At 42.7% G+C, this 14,347-nt stretch overlaps 1 protein-coding gene across 1 annotated transcript in view; it reads left to right on the top strand.

Annotated features, from left to right (window-relative positions):
* Positions 1–14,347, top strand: part of LOC104280792 (EH domain-binding protein 1-like) — a gene marked incomplete at its 3' end in the record, with an annotated part of 170,250 nt that overhangs the window by 67,547 nt on the left and 88,356 nt on the right. Inside the window, 1 exon segment of the mRNA XM_009878592.1 lies at positions 3,464–3,650. Coding sequence (XP_009876894.1) covers positions 3,464–3,650 — 187 coding nt within the window.

Genomic DNA, 14,347 nt, shown 5'->3' with positions numbered 1-14,347 from the left:
ATGATGTGTGGTGGAAATACAGACACACCACGTGGCATCAGGACCCTCGTTCTGCTCTAGCCTGGCAGACGCCCGGTTCTGCTTGGGGACTCAGAGCTTGCACAAAGCGCCCCGGGAGCTCAACTCTGACTCCGGTTTTGTAACTCTCGTTGTAATCTTGGGAAAGGTACTTGCCCTCACTGCGCCTTTGTGAGGGATTTACCTTGGGTAATTGGCTTAATTGAAACATATTTCACTAACAGTTGTGAAGATAACATGAGATTTCACAAGGCACGTAAGCAGAGCAGAGTCACAAGCAAAAGTGTGATGAGGCATCCTGGCGTGGTACAGAGAGACCGAGAGGATTGGTACACACGTTCTGCTGGAGAACTGCGCTCTCAAAACATACTTCCCTGGCTAAATTCTCATAGCTAGCTAGAGCTAAGGAGCGCATTTTCCTTTTGTTAGTTTGGGCATTTGAATGTTAGTGTGAAATTCTGCCTTTGCCTTTCGGAGTTTTACACATTCCGATCACAGTGGTAGGTGGCTGCCTGTTCATGAAGGACAGCACACCTTGCTCAGTTAAGTTCAATCAGTTGAGAATAGCATAGTTTACATCTACTTTAAAGTATAATGCTTTCAGCCTTCCTTCTTCTGGTAATATTGCCTGATCTTCTAACCCTCCCACACTGACAGCTTTGTTTCTCCTCCTCAATAAAATGTTGGGCTTTTTCAGTTAACCGGTAACACTGATCAAAATAACTTTTAAATTGGTCAGAATAAAACTTGCTTCCAGATTTTATTTGGCTCTGTGGCTTCTTATCTCGTGAATCATTGCATGGCTTAGAGTAATGCTGTCTAATTGGAAGGACGATCGAGTTGCCACCTACTGAAGCTGCCTGTTGCACAAGAAGGCAAAAGCCACCGCACTGCCAGTGACAGCTTAATGCCAAGTAGTTTGTCAGGTTTGAATCAAAAAGTATGGGAGCTGACCTCAGAGAAAAGTGCTTTAATACTTTTCAACCAAGTCTTTTTTCAGCCGGACTTTCCATGCCTAATTCCTTGTGTAACTGTGTCAAAGCTGTTGGGCCGAACTCTGCTACCTATATCATACCCCCATGACTTCACAATTTATAGCCTCTTCAGGCAAGAACCATTTTTGTGGGTTTTTTTTCTGTATTAAACTTAATTTTTCAAAAATCTTTCTCCATTTGTAAGACCAATTAAAAGTGGTGAAGAGGGGAAGGTGGAAAGTAGTTTGAGTATGCCTGGTGCATGCAGTAGGGTACAGTTCTTCAAGATTATGCATGCAACACAGACAATTCTGAGGCATAAAAAGTCAAAGGGTGGTTCTTCCAAACTTTTTACTCATATTGATAAGGTTGGGTTTGTTTCTTGCACCAAATTTACTTTAGCACCTTACAAATACACCTTTATAATGCTGAGTGCCCAGAGGTAAATTACTTTCCTGTCAAACGTGCTGTGTTGGCTGTTCAGAAGGCTAACTTGTTGAACTCGAGAAAACCTGGAGAATGCATTGTTCTTCAGCCTTTATCTCTTTCATCTTCATTTTCACCTCCCTTTGAACTTTCTGATATCTGAAGACAGGTGAGGTGGGCTGTCAGCTGAATTAGAGCTACTGACAGCTCGGTGCATTCTCCACTCCAGCCTGAGTACTCTCCGTTTCCTACTGCCTCCCATGGGAAACAGCCATCTGCTTCTGTTTAACTCGTTATTCTGATGCTGCCTTTAGTTCTGATTGCACTGGTGGCTTTGTGCTTGGTGGGCAGCCAAGTGGGAACACCTGAAAATTGCCTTTGGTCAGCTGAGTTGCCTTCAGTCAGATGAGTTATTTTTGTGTTAGTCTTTGCTTTTGCTTCAGTGTCTGAATTTAGATCTCTTTCTCTATAAAACAAGCAACAGCAAATTCCCAGAAAGGTCTGGAAGTTTTATGCCTGATCTTCATTTACATGCTTCAGTCAACTTCAGAAGTAGACTTATTTTTTTGCAGGGTGGACTAGCAATTTGACTTTTTCTCAGTGTAAATAGGCTGATGGTAAACTGCATTCAAGTAAGTTCTAAAATCAGTCCATGAGACTGAAAGACATATTTTCATACTAAAAGTACACAAAACTGGGAGAAATTTGATGCTGTGTGAGAGGAAATGGTAAATAGTTGGGTTATTACTTGTGCCCAAATGTTGCTGTTGTACTTCTTTAAAAACAGTATGTACTAGCTCATGACTCTTACCCTGAGAGAAATTTATTAACAGATTTAGCTAGGCTCTTGTCTAATGCTGTACACGATTGTATCCATCTAGAGTTGAATTCGGAGGACTGAGGTTATTTGTCGTGATTAGTTACGCTTTATATAACTGTATGCAGATAGCTCTTTAGGAATTGCAGTGACTTTGTTGCATAAATATGCTTTAACATATTTGATAAATACTTCTTCCAGGGGAAGTATGGTCTAGAATTAACATATAAGTTCTGTAATTAACCACCTGGTTTTGGATTGCAACATATGGAAAGTGAAGATTATGAACAAAACAATTCAGTGCCAAGAAGTTTCCTATAAGTATCTTTAGCAGGATGTAAAATCACTGGCTCTTCTGAGTGCATGGTAGAAGCCATGATTTGCTTTACTGTTGATTGATACTTGATGTATCAAGCTAGTTGATAAAGGTTGGAAATGCTGTGGAAGTGTTTTCTTAGGGTGGAACAGATGCAGAGTTGGAACGTGAACACCAGAGTTAAGAAGAGTAATTCCTGGGTTCGCATTCACTCGGTGGAAGCTGTTTACTGTGTTTCTTAAGGGAGGTTTAGCTTATAAAAAGCACTTTTGAAACGGACAGCTGATGGCTGCTGGTTTCTGTAGGGAGGTACGCGCAAGTCAGCTGCGGTTTCCTGACGCTGTTCTCTTACCTGCAGAGTGTTCCTGAAATGGGGTGGTGCCCGTGTGCTGCAGAGTTTAAAATGCACTTGATGGGGATTGGGCACTGTTGGACGCCAAAATTTAAAGACTCGGGCAGCTGAGATGGAGGCCTCGAAAGCTGTGTTGAAGCGTGCGTGTGAAAGTGGCCTGATTCTTAGCTGTGTTCTAGTGAAGCATTCTTAATTCTGCTTGTTAGGGTTTTAAATAGCAAGCAACTTCAATCAAAGTTGTTGCTGTTGAGCTTGCCGTTAAATCGGATCACTCTTTGAGAGCTAGCTAAGTGTAACTGAAGAGTTAGCTTTATGTAATTGATAAAACTTACCTAGTTTACAGAACTTTATAAAATTCATTGAATTTCTGATGTAATACAGTTTTACCTGCTATAACTTTTCAGTGTATGAAAATAGTATCTAAAAGCATGTAAAGGCAAAACATACTCTTATATGGGATAATAAACACATTTTAGTCGTTCGCTTCTCTGAACAAGTCTTATTTTTGGTTTTAATTCCAAGGAGATAGCAAAGAACTATGTTTCCCTTCTTTTAATTAGATCAAATCCGTTTTATGAACCAAAATCAAGCCCTGCTTTAATTAAAGTTGCTCTGCTGCAAGAACCAGAAAAGAAGATGAAGAGAAAGGCTCCTGAACCACCAAACCTCTTGCCAAAGACAGAGACAGGCATGAGTGAGAACATGTCAGCTATTCCTGCGTCAAGGGAGCTTTCTTCTTCTCCTAAGGTAGGTTCCTCATACCAGAATTTCATCTTTGTTACTAACATACCGCTGTGTGCGTTGTGGAGATGCTGTTTATTTCTGCAGGCCAGCTTTGCAGCTTTGCTTGTGCTCAGCAAGATGTTGGCTCATCTCTGTTCTCTTCATAGGGAGAGAGCAGCAGTAGGAGTGTGTGTTTTTTCTTTAACAATTTAATGACAACAGTAACAGCAACCGCAGTTTCAAAGGAAATACACCGTCGGGAAGGCAGAAAATCTGGCTGGACAATGCTTGTCTTGATAACTGTAATGCAGCTAAGCTTTGCCCCTCTTGAAGAGTCTGTCTGTACGTTTCTGTCATAAATCTGGGTTTGAAGAGCTTTGTACCAGATACTATTTATTTGCATTGGGATTTGTATATGTCCAATTCCATAGGCATGTCAAGGTAATTTTTTTTTAAAGGACAGTCTACTTTAAATCAGATTAACTGTTTATTAGGAGTGCCCAGACTAAGTGTATTCGTACATGCACGTACATCTGTGTTTGTCACAGGAAAATAGGAGGTACCTCCTGTTAGAGTGCAGTGTGAGGCGCAGGTACGTTAGGATTACAGCAGTTAACTTCTCTCAGTTTGAACTTCAACTCCAGTGTTTCAGAAGTTAGCACCACTTGTGCTTTTTTAAACAAAATAAGCATTTAATAGTGTATGTTAATAGACCCTTCTTAAAAACGCATTTGATGCATGCTTGTTTTGAGGCGCAGGGAGATGAGGATGGAAGGTTTCCTTCACAGCATGTCATGCCTGATTTATGCCTATTATCATCTGGTTTGCCTTGTGTTGGAGCTGCTGTGCTTTAATTTAAGACTTGAGTGAAACTGTTTGTCATACCTGTAATTTCATTGCTTAATTGCTCAGCCAGACTCCTTACGTGTCCTTGGCCTCTCAGGCTCTGATCTTGCTGGTGTTTTACCTCTTGGGGTGAAGAGTATGAGACCAGAGATCTAATCAGTGTCTGCTCACAGCAAAACAAACACCGTAGTAAGGCCACAAGCACAGGTCACAATATGCAAAACCACAATCAGAAAAAAAACGAAATCGAAGCGTCGCAGTTTTATAATGCTCTGAGATGGGGCTGGATCCTCCTTGCTGGAGTTTCTGTATGAAAAACATTGCACACTATTTGACCTCTCATTGAGTCTGGCCCTTGGGTCAAAGCAAAGGGGCCAAAGTAAAAGCATTCTGGTACTGCCAGGAAGAGAAGAGATCTGTGGAGATTTTATCCAGCTGCCTGATGAGGTTGTGCCCCCATGGCTCGTTGTTTGAGAGGGTTTTTTACAGGTCTGCACCTGAGGAAATACGTGTCTCTGCTTCATTTCTGTCTTTACTATGCTGAAATAACAGATTATTACTGGGTTTGATTGTCGTAGCTTTTGTCTGCTCCATGTTAAGGTTTAGGTTGTCTGATGGTTCCTGCTCTTACGCAGGGTGCTAGTTTCCAGATATTTTGGTGCCCGCCTGCCACTGATCCTGAGGCACGGCTGGGACCAGCAAAGGCCCCAGTACTGACGTTTTGGTATGCATTAGGGCCGTGGGCGAAAACAGACCTCTGTGCTCACCTTCTATGGTAGAGAAAGCTTGAATTTTTTTACAGGATTTTGGAGGATACGAGACCATTAGGCAAGGCTTCAAAGCAGATGCAGTGTCCTGGTTTATTGTATTACAGCTAGAGTGGAAAATTTCACTGACTGGGTGTGTTACAATATTGTGTGGTCACTTACAATTCAGAAAGCTTTCTCTAAGTCTTTGTGCTTGAATTGTTTTGCTCTAAGGTGATCTAATAATGTTGGATCAAAAGCACTTTGCTTGGAATGCTTTTTGAAATTTGGAAAAGTACTGACATTTAAAAGAAAAAAAAAATTATTTCCTCACACGACACTACAAAATAGTGCCCAGGTAGGACTTGGACTGTTGGCATGAATAACTTGTTTGTTTATTACTCACTAATAGTGACAACGTTTAGCAACTCTGAAAAAAAACTCCCATCAAAAGGTATAGTCGCTCTGCAAACACGAGCTTAGCACACGCCCTTATCGAGGGGAATAGTCCTCTGGAGGTGAGCTTGGGTAAGGGAGGTTAAACAACACCTTACTCAGTGTTTGTCCAAGGCTGCCGTGCACAGAAAGCTTCTGCTACAGCTCTGACCAGAACCCAAGGCTACCAACCCGCTCAATTCTCGGTTTTGGTTATTTTCCTAGGAAATGGATGCAGAGCAGAAATGCTCATCTTTAGGCTGGGCAAACACACCATTAATATTAGAACTTCAGAATTTGAGGAAAAAGGTTTCAAAAATGCCACAAATCTTTGGCAGAGCTCGTTTTTCCTTCGCATGCCAATGGTGTTCGTTACCACAAGAAATACAGGTGCTTTTATTAACATCTATGTATCAGCAAGTTTATTAGGCGGACATTGCTTCTGAAAGGGTATTTGACATGACAGGTTCCTGCTCAAGATACAGATTGCAAATACATGAAATTTTCTTACTCTATTTAAGAAAACTACTGAGATGTTGAAAACTGCTGTAGTTCCTAGGAAGTTAAATACCAATTTAAAAAGTGGGGCTGAAAGGTTGATGTTTGCCTAAGTATACACCCCAAAATCAAATCCTGGCTCTCTGGAACATTTTAGAATGGAATGTGTTGGGTTGGAAGGGACCGTTAAAGTTTGCTCAGAGCCTCGTCCAGCCTGACCTTCAACATCTCCAGGGATGGAGCCTCCACCACCTCTCTGGGCAACCTGTGCCAGGGTCTCACCACCCCCATAGCAGAGAGCTGTTCCTAACATCTAATCTAAATCCACTCTGCTCTAGTTTAAAACCATTGCCCCTTGTTCTATTGCTACATGCCCTTGTGAACAGCCCCTCCTCAGCTTTTTGTAGGCCCCCTTCAGGTACTGGAAGGCCACTATAAGGCGTCCCCAGAGATTTTGCTCCTTTCCAGCTTCACATTAACTGTAAAGGAATTGCACAGCTCATTTACGGGAGATCTTTGTGACTTCCTTTGCAGACAGTTCATCAGGCACAAGGAAGACTTGGGAGGTGGTGGACAGAATTTTCAGGTATCTACTGTTACAAACTTGTGCAAAAAAAGCACTCTGAGAAGATTTGCCTTTGCACACAGCCCTGACATTTTATCTTTTAATAGGAATAAAGGCAAGCCACACACATAATGTGAACAGAGAGATAGCGAGATAATCATATTGAAGAACAGAAAATTCATTAAACTTGCAGCTTTTCAAGTGTTAATAAAAGAGGCTTCATTTTTTATACAGTACTTAAGCGATTTCTTATTACTATTTGCATGAGTTTTAAGTAGTTTTTGTCAACTTGGCTAGCTGTGTGCTTTTTCTGTGTTCCTTACTATTACCCTATGTTTGGACATAAAGCAACCTTGTTAGAGTATGTGTGAGTACGGAATGGACTGTTCTCTTTACTTCCAAATTCAGGTACACAAATACTACCATCTTTTTGCATTTTGCTGAAGGTGCGGGCTGAAGAGTATCTTCCCCTTGCCCTCAGCTAAGGCATCTTTCAGGGGCTGCATTTATTGCGTTGCGTTTGGTCTCGATCCTGACTTCTTGCATTCCCCCCTTCCCCGCCTCACCTTGTGCCAGCACCAGTACCAGCTGTGAGCTGTGTTGTCACCAGGAACGCAGCGCTGGCACAGGAATACAGCAGGACAGTCCCTTTCAGTGGCAGCACAATCGTCACTCAGCGGGGGATCCTTAGTGTCCCAGCAGCGTGCTGGGTTAGGGTATTCGTTGTTCACAGCGGCCGCAATAGTGATCCAGTAGGACTTAGGCCAGTCCTGCCAGGAAGCAGCCTGTTAAAATGGAAAATGAAACTTTGGTTGAGTCTTCTGTCACTATTTCATGTTCAAATATCTTTAATGGTTTAAATTTCCCTCTGTTCATATTTGTAGCAGAATCATTTAGAAAAAAAATATCATCCAAGTTCTCGGCTACTGGATGTAGATACTCTGTGAGCACAGAGAAATTAAACTCTCTTATTCTCTGGTTTTACTGGTTTTGTGAAGTCAAGTGATTTGTTAGTGAGGGGGCCACTCCTTACGCAGGTGGAAGTAGGGATGCAGTATGTCATTGAAATTACCAGATAGCTAATTATTACAGCTTCTGGGTACTATTTCTTACATTGCTGTAAATGGAAGAAGCATTTTATGTGCGTGCATACACAATTATGTATATATATTAGTAATTTTTAAAATAAAATTATCTAGCATCGTATCTTTGTCAAAAAGAAATACTGTTGAGTCAGGGAATCTTAAAATTAGAACGGTCTGAGGATCTGAGGCTCAACTGCAAGCGTGAGCTTTTAAAAAATTGCTTTTGTAAAAGTACATACTGCATCTTTCTGGTGAAAATGGGCTTTCATGCCACGGTGTTTTTCAGGCTGCTTTTTGTCTTGGAACCATGGTTGAAGAGGACTGCATGTCTCTGTAGCCCCCAAAAAAGACAAAGAAAAGAACAAACATGAGTGCGTACCTTGGAGAAAATTTAGTGTTTCAGTAATATGCAGGAGGGGTGAGCAGTCTGATTGACTGGCTCTGTGAGTTCCCAGGACTGGCCCTTAATCGAACTGATCCCCTTCTGAGGTTGAGTCACCACCTGCTGCCTCAGGTATCTTATTCCTGGAGGTGTCTGCGTCTCTCCCTTGGCTGTAAAGGAGCTTAGGTAAGTTAGACTTGACTAACTAATTGATAGGCATTTAAAGTCAATGAGATTAATTGTCCCTGAATATTTATGGACTCTTGTATACATGACCTAAAGAATAGACCCATGATTCAACAGGGGAAAAAAAAAAAAGGAAGATGTTGCAAAAGATTTTTCTCCCTTCAACATGCAGCCGTGACTGCACACGGAGACATGGATATGGAGTAGAGGCATTGATGGACAGTTGTTCTGCAGAATGGAGACCCTCTGATTTGCTCTACCTATTTAATTAGAGATTTTATGAAAAGTGGTGTAAGTGGAGCATCAAATGTGATAACCTATTCGAGAGCAGTCACGAAAGAGACCAGCAGAAGGGACAACTTCTTACTATCTATTAGGATCCAAAGAAGTATGCCAGATACTGTACAGATGTGTTTGAGACCCGTGCTTTTAGGAGTAGGTTTTTGTTTATCAGTGGTCTCCTTAGGCTACCAGAGTGGTAAATTCCTCTTAGATGGACATTGCTTGTTTTGCAGTGCGCAGTGTGGAGTTGCTGTAGGCGTTGTTGGTTTCAGTAACGTTCTGGGTTTGCTTCATTTCGTCCTTCTCCTTGCAGGTGGCTCTATGATTGTAAATGGGTGGAGGGGGGTGTCTGTTGTCTTCGTTTTGTTCCCGTGATTGGTGTCAACAGGAGTAAATTTTAGGCATCAGGAGTACAGATGAAACCAAGCCCATTCTTGTTCTATCTGCTGCTTTCTGCCCTTCTGACAAGTGTTTTGTCCCCATTTTCTAGCAACAAGCCAATTGAGCTGCTGTCAGAAAAACTGAGGTGCTCTCCTATAGTCACGTTACCTCTAAGAGAGGGCCTTCCTTCAGAATTTGAAGTTTAAAACCAGCAAGCCAGTAAGTTACCCACATGTACCTGTGGCAGGAGTTATACACGGGTTTGAAGGCAGAGCTGAGCTGCTTCCAGCCTCAGCTTTTCTCCTTTCCAAGCTTATGCAGCGAGAAGCCAGAGCGTTACCGTAATGACCCACATCCTCGCATGCACGTCTTGCTGCGGAGCTGGTGAGCGAGGCAGGACTCTGTGTGTTGGTGGGCAGGGAGCTGGTCCGGGCTGTGCTGTGTGTGTGTTGGTGGGCAGGGAGCTGGTCCGGGCTGTGCTGTGTGTGTGTTGGTGGGCAGGGAGCTGGTCCGGGCTGTGCTGTGTGTGTGTTGGTGGGCAGGGAGCTGGTCCGGGCTGTGCTGTGTGTGTGTTGGTGGGCAGGGAGCTGGTCCGGGCTGTGCTGTGTGTGTGTTGGTGGGCAGGGAGCTGGTCCGGGCTGTGCTCTGTGTGTGTTGGTGGGCAGGGAGCTGGTCCGGGCTGTGCTCTGTGTGTGTTGGTGGGCAGGGAGCTGGTCCGGGCTGTGCTCTGTGTGTGTTGGTGGGCAGGGAGCTGGTCCGGGCTGTGCTGTTTGAGGCCGGGGCCAGTGGCAAGGTGCTGCTTTCCCTGCAGTTAAGCAACCGAATGCTGTCCAGGAGCAGGGAATATTATGCTTTCCTCTGTCGTTAATTTGTTATATGATGCTAAGCTAATCTCTGGAACCAGATTTTGGACTGTGTTTTCTTTAAGTTCCTAGCTTGATACAACCATGATAGATTAATAGAGCTATTGGCTTGGCTCAAGTGCCGTGCAGCTTAAAGACTCCTGTTTTGTGGCACACGAAGTATCATAAACCAAGCAGTTCTCCGTGGGGTCAAGTCTTAAGTGGCTCAAACTGAGGACTTAAAAGCAACAGCTTCCAATAATTTGGAGTTGGTTCTTTTGTGGACCGCACTTTTTCTTGGGTTAGATGGACTGCTGCCTCACAAGGATGTCTGGAAGATTAAATGTTTAATCTTCTAGATTAAAATACCATGAAGATGGACGCTGTAGAAAAGCCCCTTGATGAGATTAATGACACCCTGTTAAATTCAACATCTGAGGGAATGTGCAGCAGATGAGGCATGAGGACAAACAACTAATAATTCAGACAAGTGGGAACACTGAGTAGTGCCTTTCAGTGAGCTTGAATGCTGTCTATGAGGGAGAAATCTAGGGGAAGAAATACACTTAAAGATTGTATCCTAATGCAAATATACAGAGGGTGCTAATTATCATTGCATATGTAACCATAGTTTTGTAATATCCCAGCTTTTGAACACTTGATTTAGCAATTTTAAGTGTTGCTGCTTAAAGGTTTGACTGCTTCTTCTTTAGATCGTTATTAGTAGCGGGGATGCAGATAACAGGTCTCCAGGACTGTCCTGGAAAAATCATGGTAAATTAATATGCATAATTTGCAGGCTAATAAATGCTTGGCTTCTGCCATTTTCTTAATTGCTTTTTAAGGTATCTCTGCATTATTGATGTAATGTAGCTCCTACTGAAATGGATGGAAACATCATCAGTGCCTGTAGAGTTGCACCAGTTAGCGCTTGGGTGCAATGTCTGTACAAACAAGGCGTGGTAACTCAAAGCCTCACTTCTCGTATTTTTGTATTTAACTTACATTTACAAATTACGGTACTTGGATTTGTCATCATAAAATACTACTTTGTTTCTCCTGGAAAAATGATCTCTTTAAATATGTCCTGGTGGTATTTTTATGTGCTTTATTTCATCTTGGAAGTTTAAAACTGTGCACGATAATGTGTAAATGAAATCCTTTCCTGGTGGAAACTGGGCAAGCCAGCAGACAGAGTGTATTGGGTGACGAAGTGGAGGGGAATGATGTTGCTGTGTGCCATTAAAATGCCAGCCAGCGCCATCGATGTGGGCAAGCTGTAACAGGAAATACTTCTGTTGTATTTTATTCAAAAAAATGATGCCAGTACTAGAATTTCTTTCATGTTTGCCACGTGATGATTTAGATAAGCTTTTCAGTTTCCTTGAATGAAGTGCCCAAGAGTCAGCCTCACCAACAAGCGCAAGTTTAGTGAAATCAGACAGGTATCCTAGTCCAGGAACTACTTCAAGGCTCCCGAGGTCAGAGGAGAGGTGGTCTCTGGGTGGTGGGAGCACCCACGCTGCCGTTCCTGGGCTGTGGCTCCCAGGGTTGGGAGGGGAGCTGGATACTTGAAGTCCCAGAAGAGAGAGAGATGGGGAGAGTGGCAGCGGGGCATCTCTGGAGGGAGAGCTGGGCTTCAGGTTCTCTTTGCGACAAGCGTCTTGTTGCGCCCTTTTCAGGGGTGGTCTGGAGGCAACTGGTCTCCTCACGGAGGTGCCAAAGTTATTTCCCTGAAACGGGTCCTTCAGATACCGCTAAGGAAGGAAGAATTTGGGAGCTGCTGGGAGTGTTCAAGTGTCTGGAGCGCTGCGGTTCCTAATTGTCAGCGCTTTCGTGGCGCTGTTTGGTTTGTCTCGCAGAAGACAAGCGGGATTAGACACGAGCACAGCCGGGCGGGTGAGGCAGCTGGGGGCTGCTGGAGGGCTTGAGGAACAGCTGCCTCAGGTCAGCTCCAGGGGACGTCTGCGCTAGCTCCTGGGGTACGTCGTCTGAAAATCCTTAGCCACGATGAAGGCCTTTTGTTCCCTTTAGGGTGTTTCCCTTCGCTCCTGCGGCAGAAGGGAGCCGGGCTGAGAGGGTGCAGGGCTGCGGGCGTAGGAGCTGGAGAGTGACCGCGGTCCTGCCCCTGGGCTTAGCCTTGCCAGAGGACAGGGAGGGCTTCATGGACTTATTACTCCTGTTTAATTCAAGCTCTGCTTTTTAAAAGGCAGAAGAGAGAAGGAGCACTTCTCTTCTACTAAGAGCTTTGTTAAACTACCATCAGAACAAAAATCCTCAAAATCTTGACAGCAGAAACCTGACTAAACCTGTCCTTTGTCTGTAGGCTGCTTACACCTTCTCAGGCTCCCTAACGGGAGCACACAGGCAGAGCAACAAACAGCTTTTAAACTGAAAACTTGCTTCTTGCCACTGTCTCTTTGCACCTAACAAGGAGCTAAGTACAATTTGAATAAGCTGGTGTTATTGCAGCGTTTAACTTTTCTAGCTATTACCTTGAGCTTTACTGTGGTGCTGGTTTAGATAGTTAAAGATTTTGAGTGACAATAGCCTGTTTCTCCACTTGCCTCAAGGGTGGGTTTGGTTCATCGTGGTTGGCAAGCACCTCAAAGTGGAAATAAGCGTGCACGAATAAATATTCCTTTGCTTCTGTCGTGGTCAGTTATGGACATATTACAAAAATAATTATCTTCCCTTTGTAAATTAGTCTGATAGTTAACTTTGATTTGCTTACTAATTCACTGTTCCTGCTAGTCATTCTTGGGTTTGGGTCAGATACTTAAGCGTAGGAATAAATCACAGGTCTAAGACAGAATATTGTGGTGATGGTGTTGTTGCTGGGGAAGAAAAACGAGTCTAAAACCAAAATAGATGGCTTCTGTGGGCAAAACTACAGTATGGTGATGGCCCTAAAAAGTAGAAGCTTTTGCATTCTGCGTCGTAGAAGTATTTTTAGGCAGAGTTTTGCTTCGTTTATTTGACATAGTTATCATCGTTAGTTTTAGAAAAGCTGGTTAATTCAATAGATTTGTGGAGCTAGATATACTGAGAGGTAAAACCCAGGAGAAACAGGGAAATGTGCCAACAGCCAAGCCCTAGGGCATGTGCAGTAGTTGAGTATCGTGTGTGTATGTCGTACTCATACCCACTAGCAAATACGAGTGAAGCGCAGATCTTTATAAGGAGAACCAAGCCAACTGGAAGGAAATTGTTGTGTTCCCCAGTTGCTAGGAGAAATATGTTGCCAATTCTTGTTGCAACGCAGCCATGAGGACTAGAAGCTGCACAATAACCCAAGGACTTCTGAGATAGTGCCGGCACACTAGCTGCATGTTCTACAACAGCATTTTTTAGCAATGTTCAACAGTGTGCCTGCTATCGCTCCTGCATTTGTTGAATTCAGGATGACCTTTGCATGAATAAAGTCAAATAGGATTAAGGCAGGAATTTTCAACAATGGGAAAGAGCAACAGATGTAGCAGACTTTGAACGTGGGAGGATTGTTGATGCACGGTTGCCTAAAGGGAGTGTCTGTGGTGACAAAAAGGGGAAAAACCAACGATTTCCTAAAAAATTAACTGCATAAAAGAAAAGATAACAAGTAGAAAACAATCCAAAGGAACTGAGTGATCCCGGGTTTTATTGAAATCAAGCTGCGTGCGTGTGTTTTTGACTCACTGCCTTCTTTTAAATATTTTTTTCTACTCTTTCAGAAGAAGTATCTGTTCTCTGCCACTATCACTGTTTGAGCGTATCTGAGGGGCTTGTGCGGTGTAACATATTTTAGATTCACGTTTTCTCTTAAGATGCTTTAAAGTACATAAATGGAATATAGGGAAAAAGGAGATGACATTTCTCTGCAGAAATAGCCATTTGAGTACAAGTCCAGATCCTGTAATATTTTTATTTATCCCATGCAGAAGAATATAGGTGCCTCTCAAACGCACACAGGGCAAGCATTCTGTATTATACAGAGAATGTTACAGAAAGGGAAACAAAGGTGGCAAACATAGTTTAAGCAAGAATGCTTTCTGGTGTATCCTGAGTAGTTTTATACTTTATGTGCCTGTTAGGTATACTGAATTTGGTTTAATCTCAAGAAAAAGAGGATGCAGAAATGTTTTTTTCTTGATAGATTTAAGGAAATGCTTTTGTACTTTAGAGAAGTATTTGGTTACCTTTTTAAAAATACAACGAATTCTTTGAAACTCACTTGGTTTCATTATTAACAAGAGCTGCTTTGCAGTTTAGTAGATAGTTGTGTTAATCCCTAAATGATATTTTATAGTTGGTAGTAATGAATAATGCACAAAATTTAAATATACTTCATATGTATAATTCAGACAAATCAGCTTTGGAAAGCATACATGGGAAAATCTTTTAAAGTGTGAATGAAATCATGTGCTCTAGCTCAGTGAAAGGGCTTTAAAGCAGGTAGCTAGAAATTAAAGTAATTAAGGAAATAATGTTGTA

Source organism: Apaloderma vittatum, unplaced genomic scaffold (genome assembly GCF_000703405.1).
Source record: "Apaloderma vittatum isolate BGI_N311 unplaced genomic scaffold, ASM70340v1 scaffold2290, whole genome shotgun sequence".
Taxonomy (NCBI): Eukaryota; Metazoa; Chordata; class Aves; order Trogoniformes; family Trogonidae; genus Apaloderma; species Apaloderma vittatum.
The sequence above is the reverse complement of the archived record's forward strand: the minus strand, read 5'-3'. Positions and strand labels throughout refer to the sequence as shown.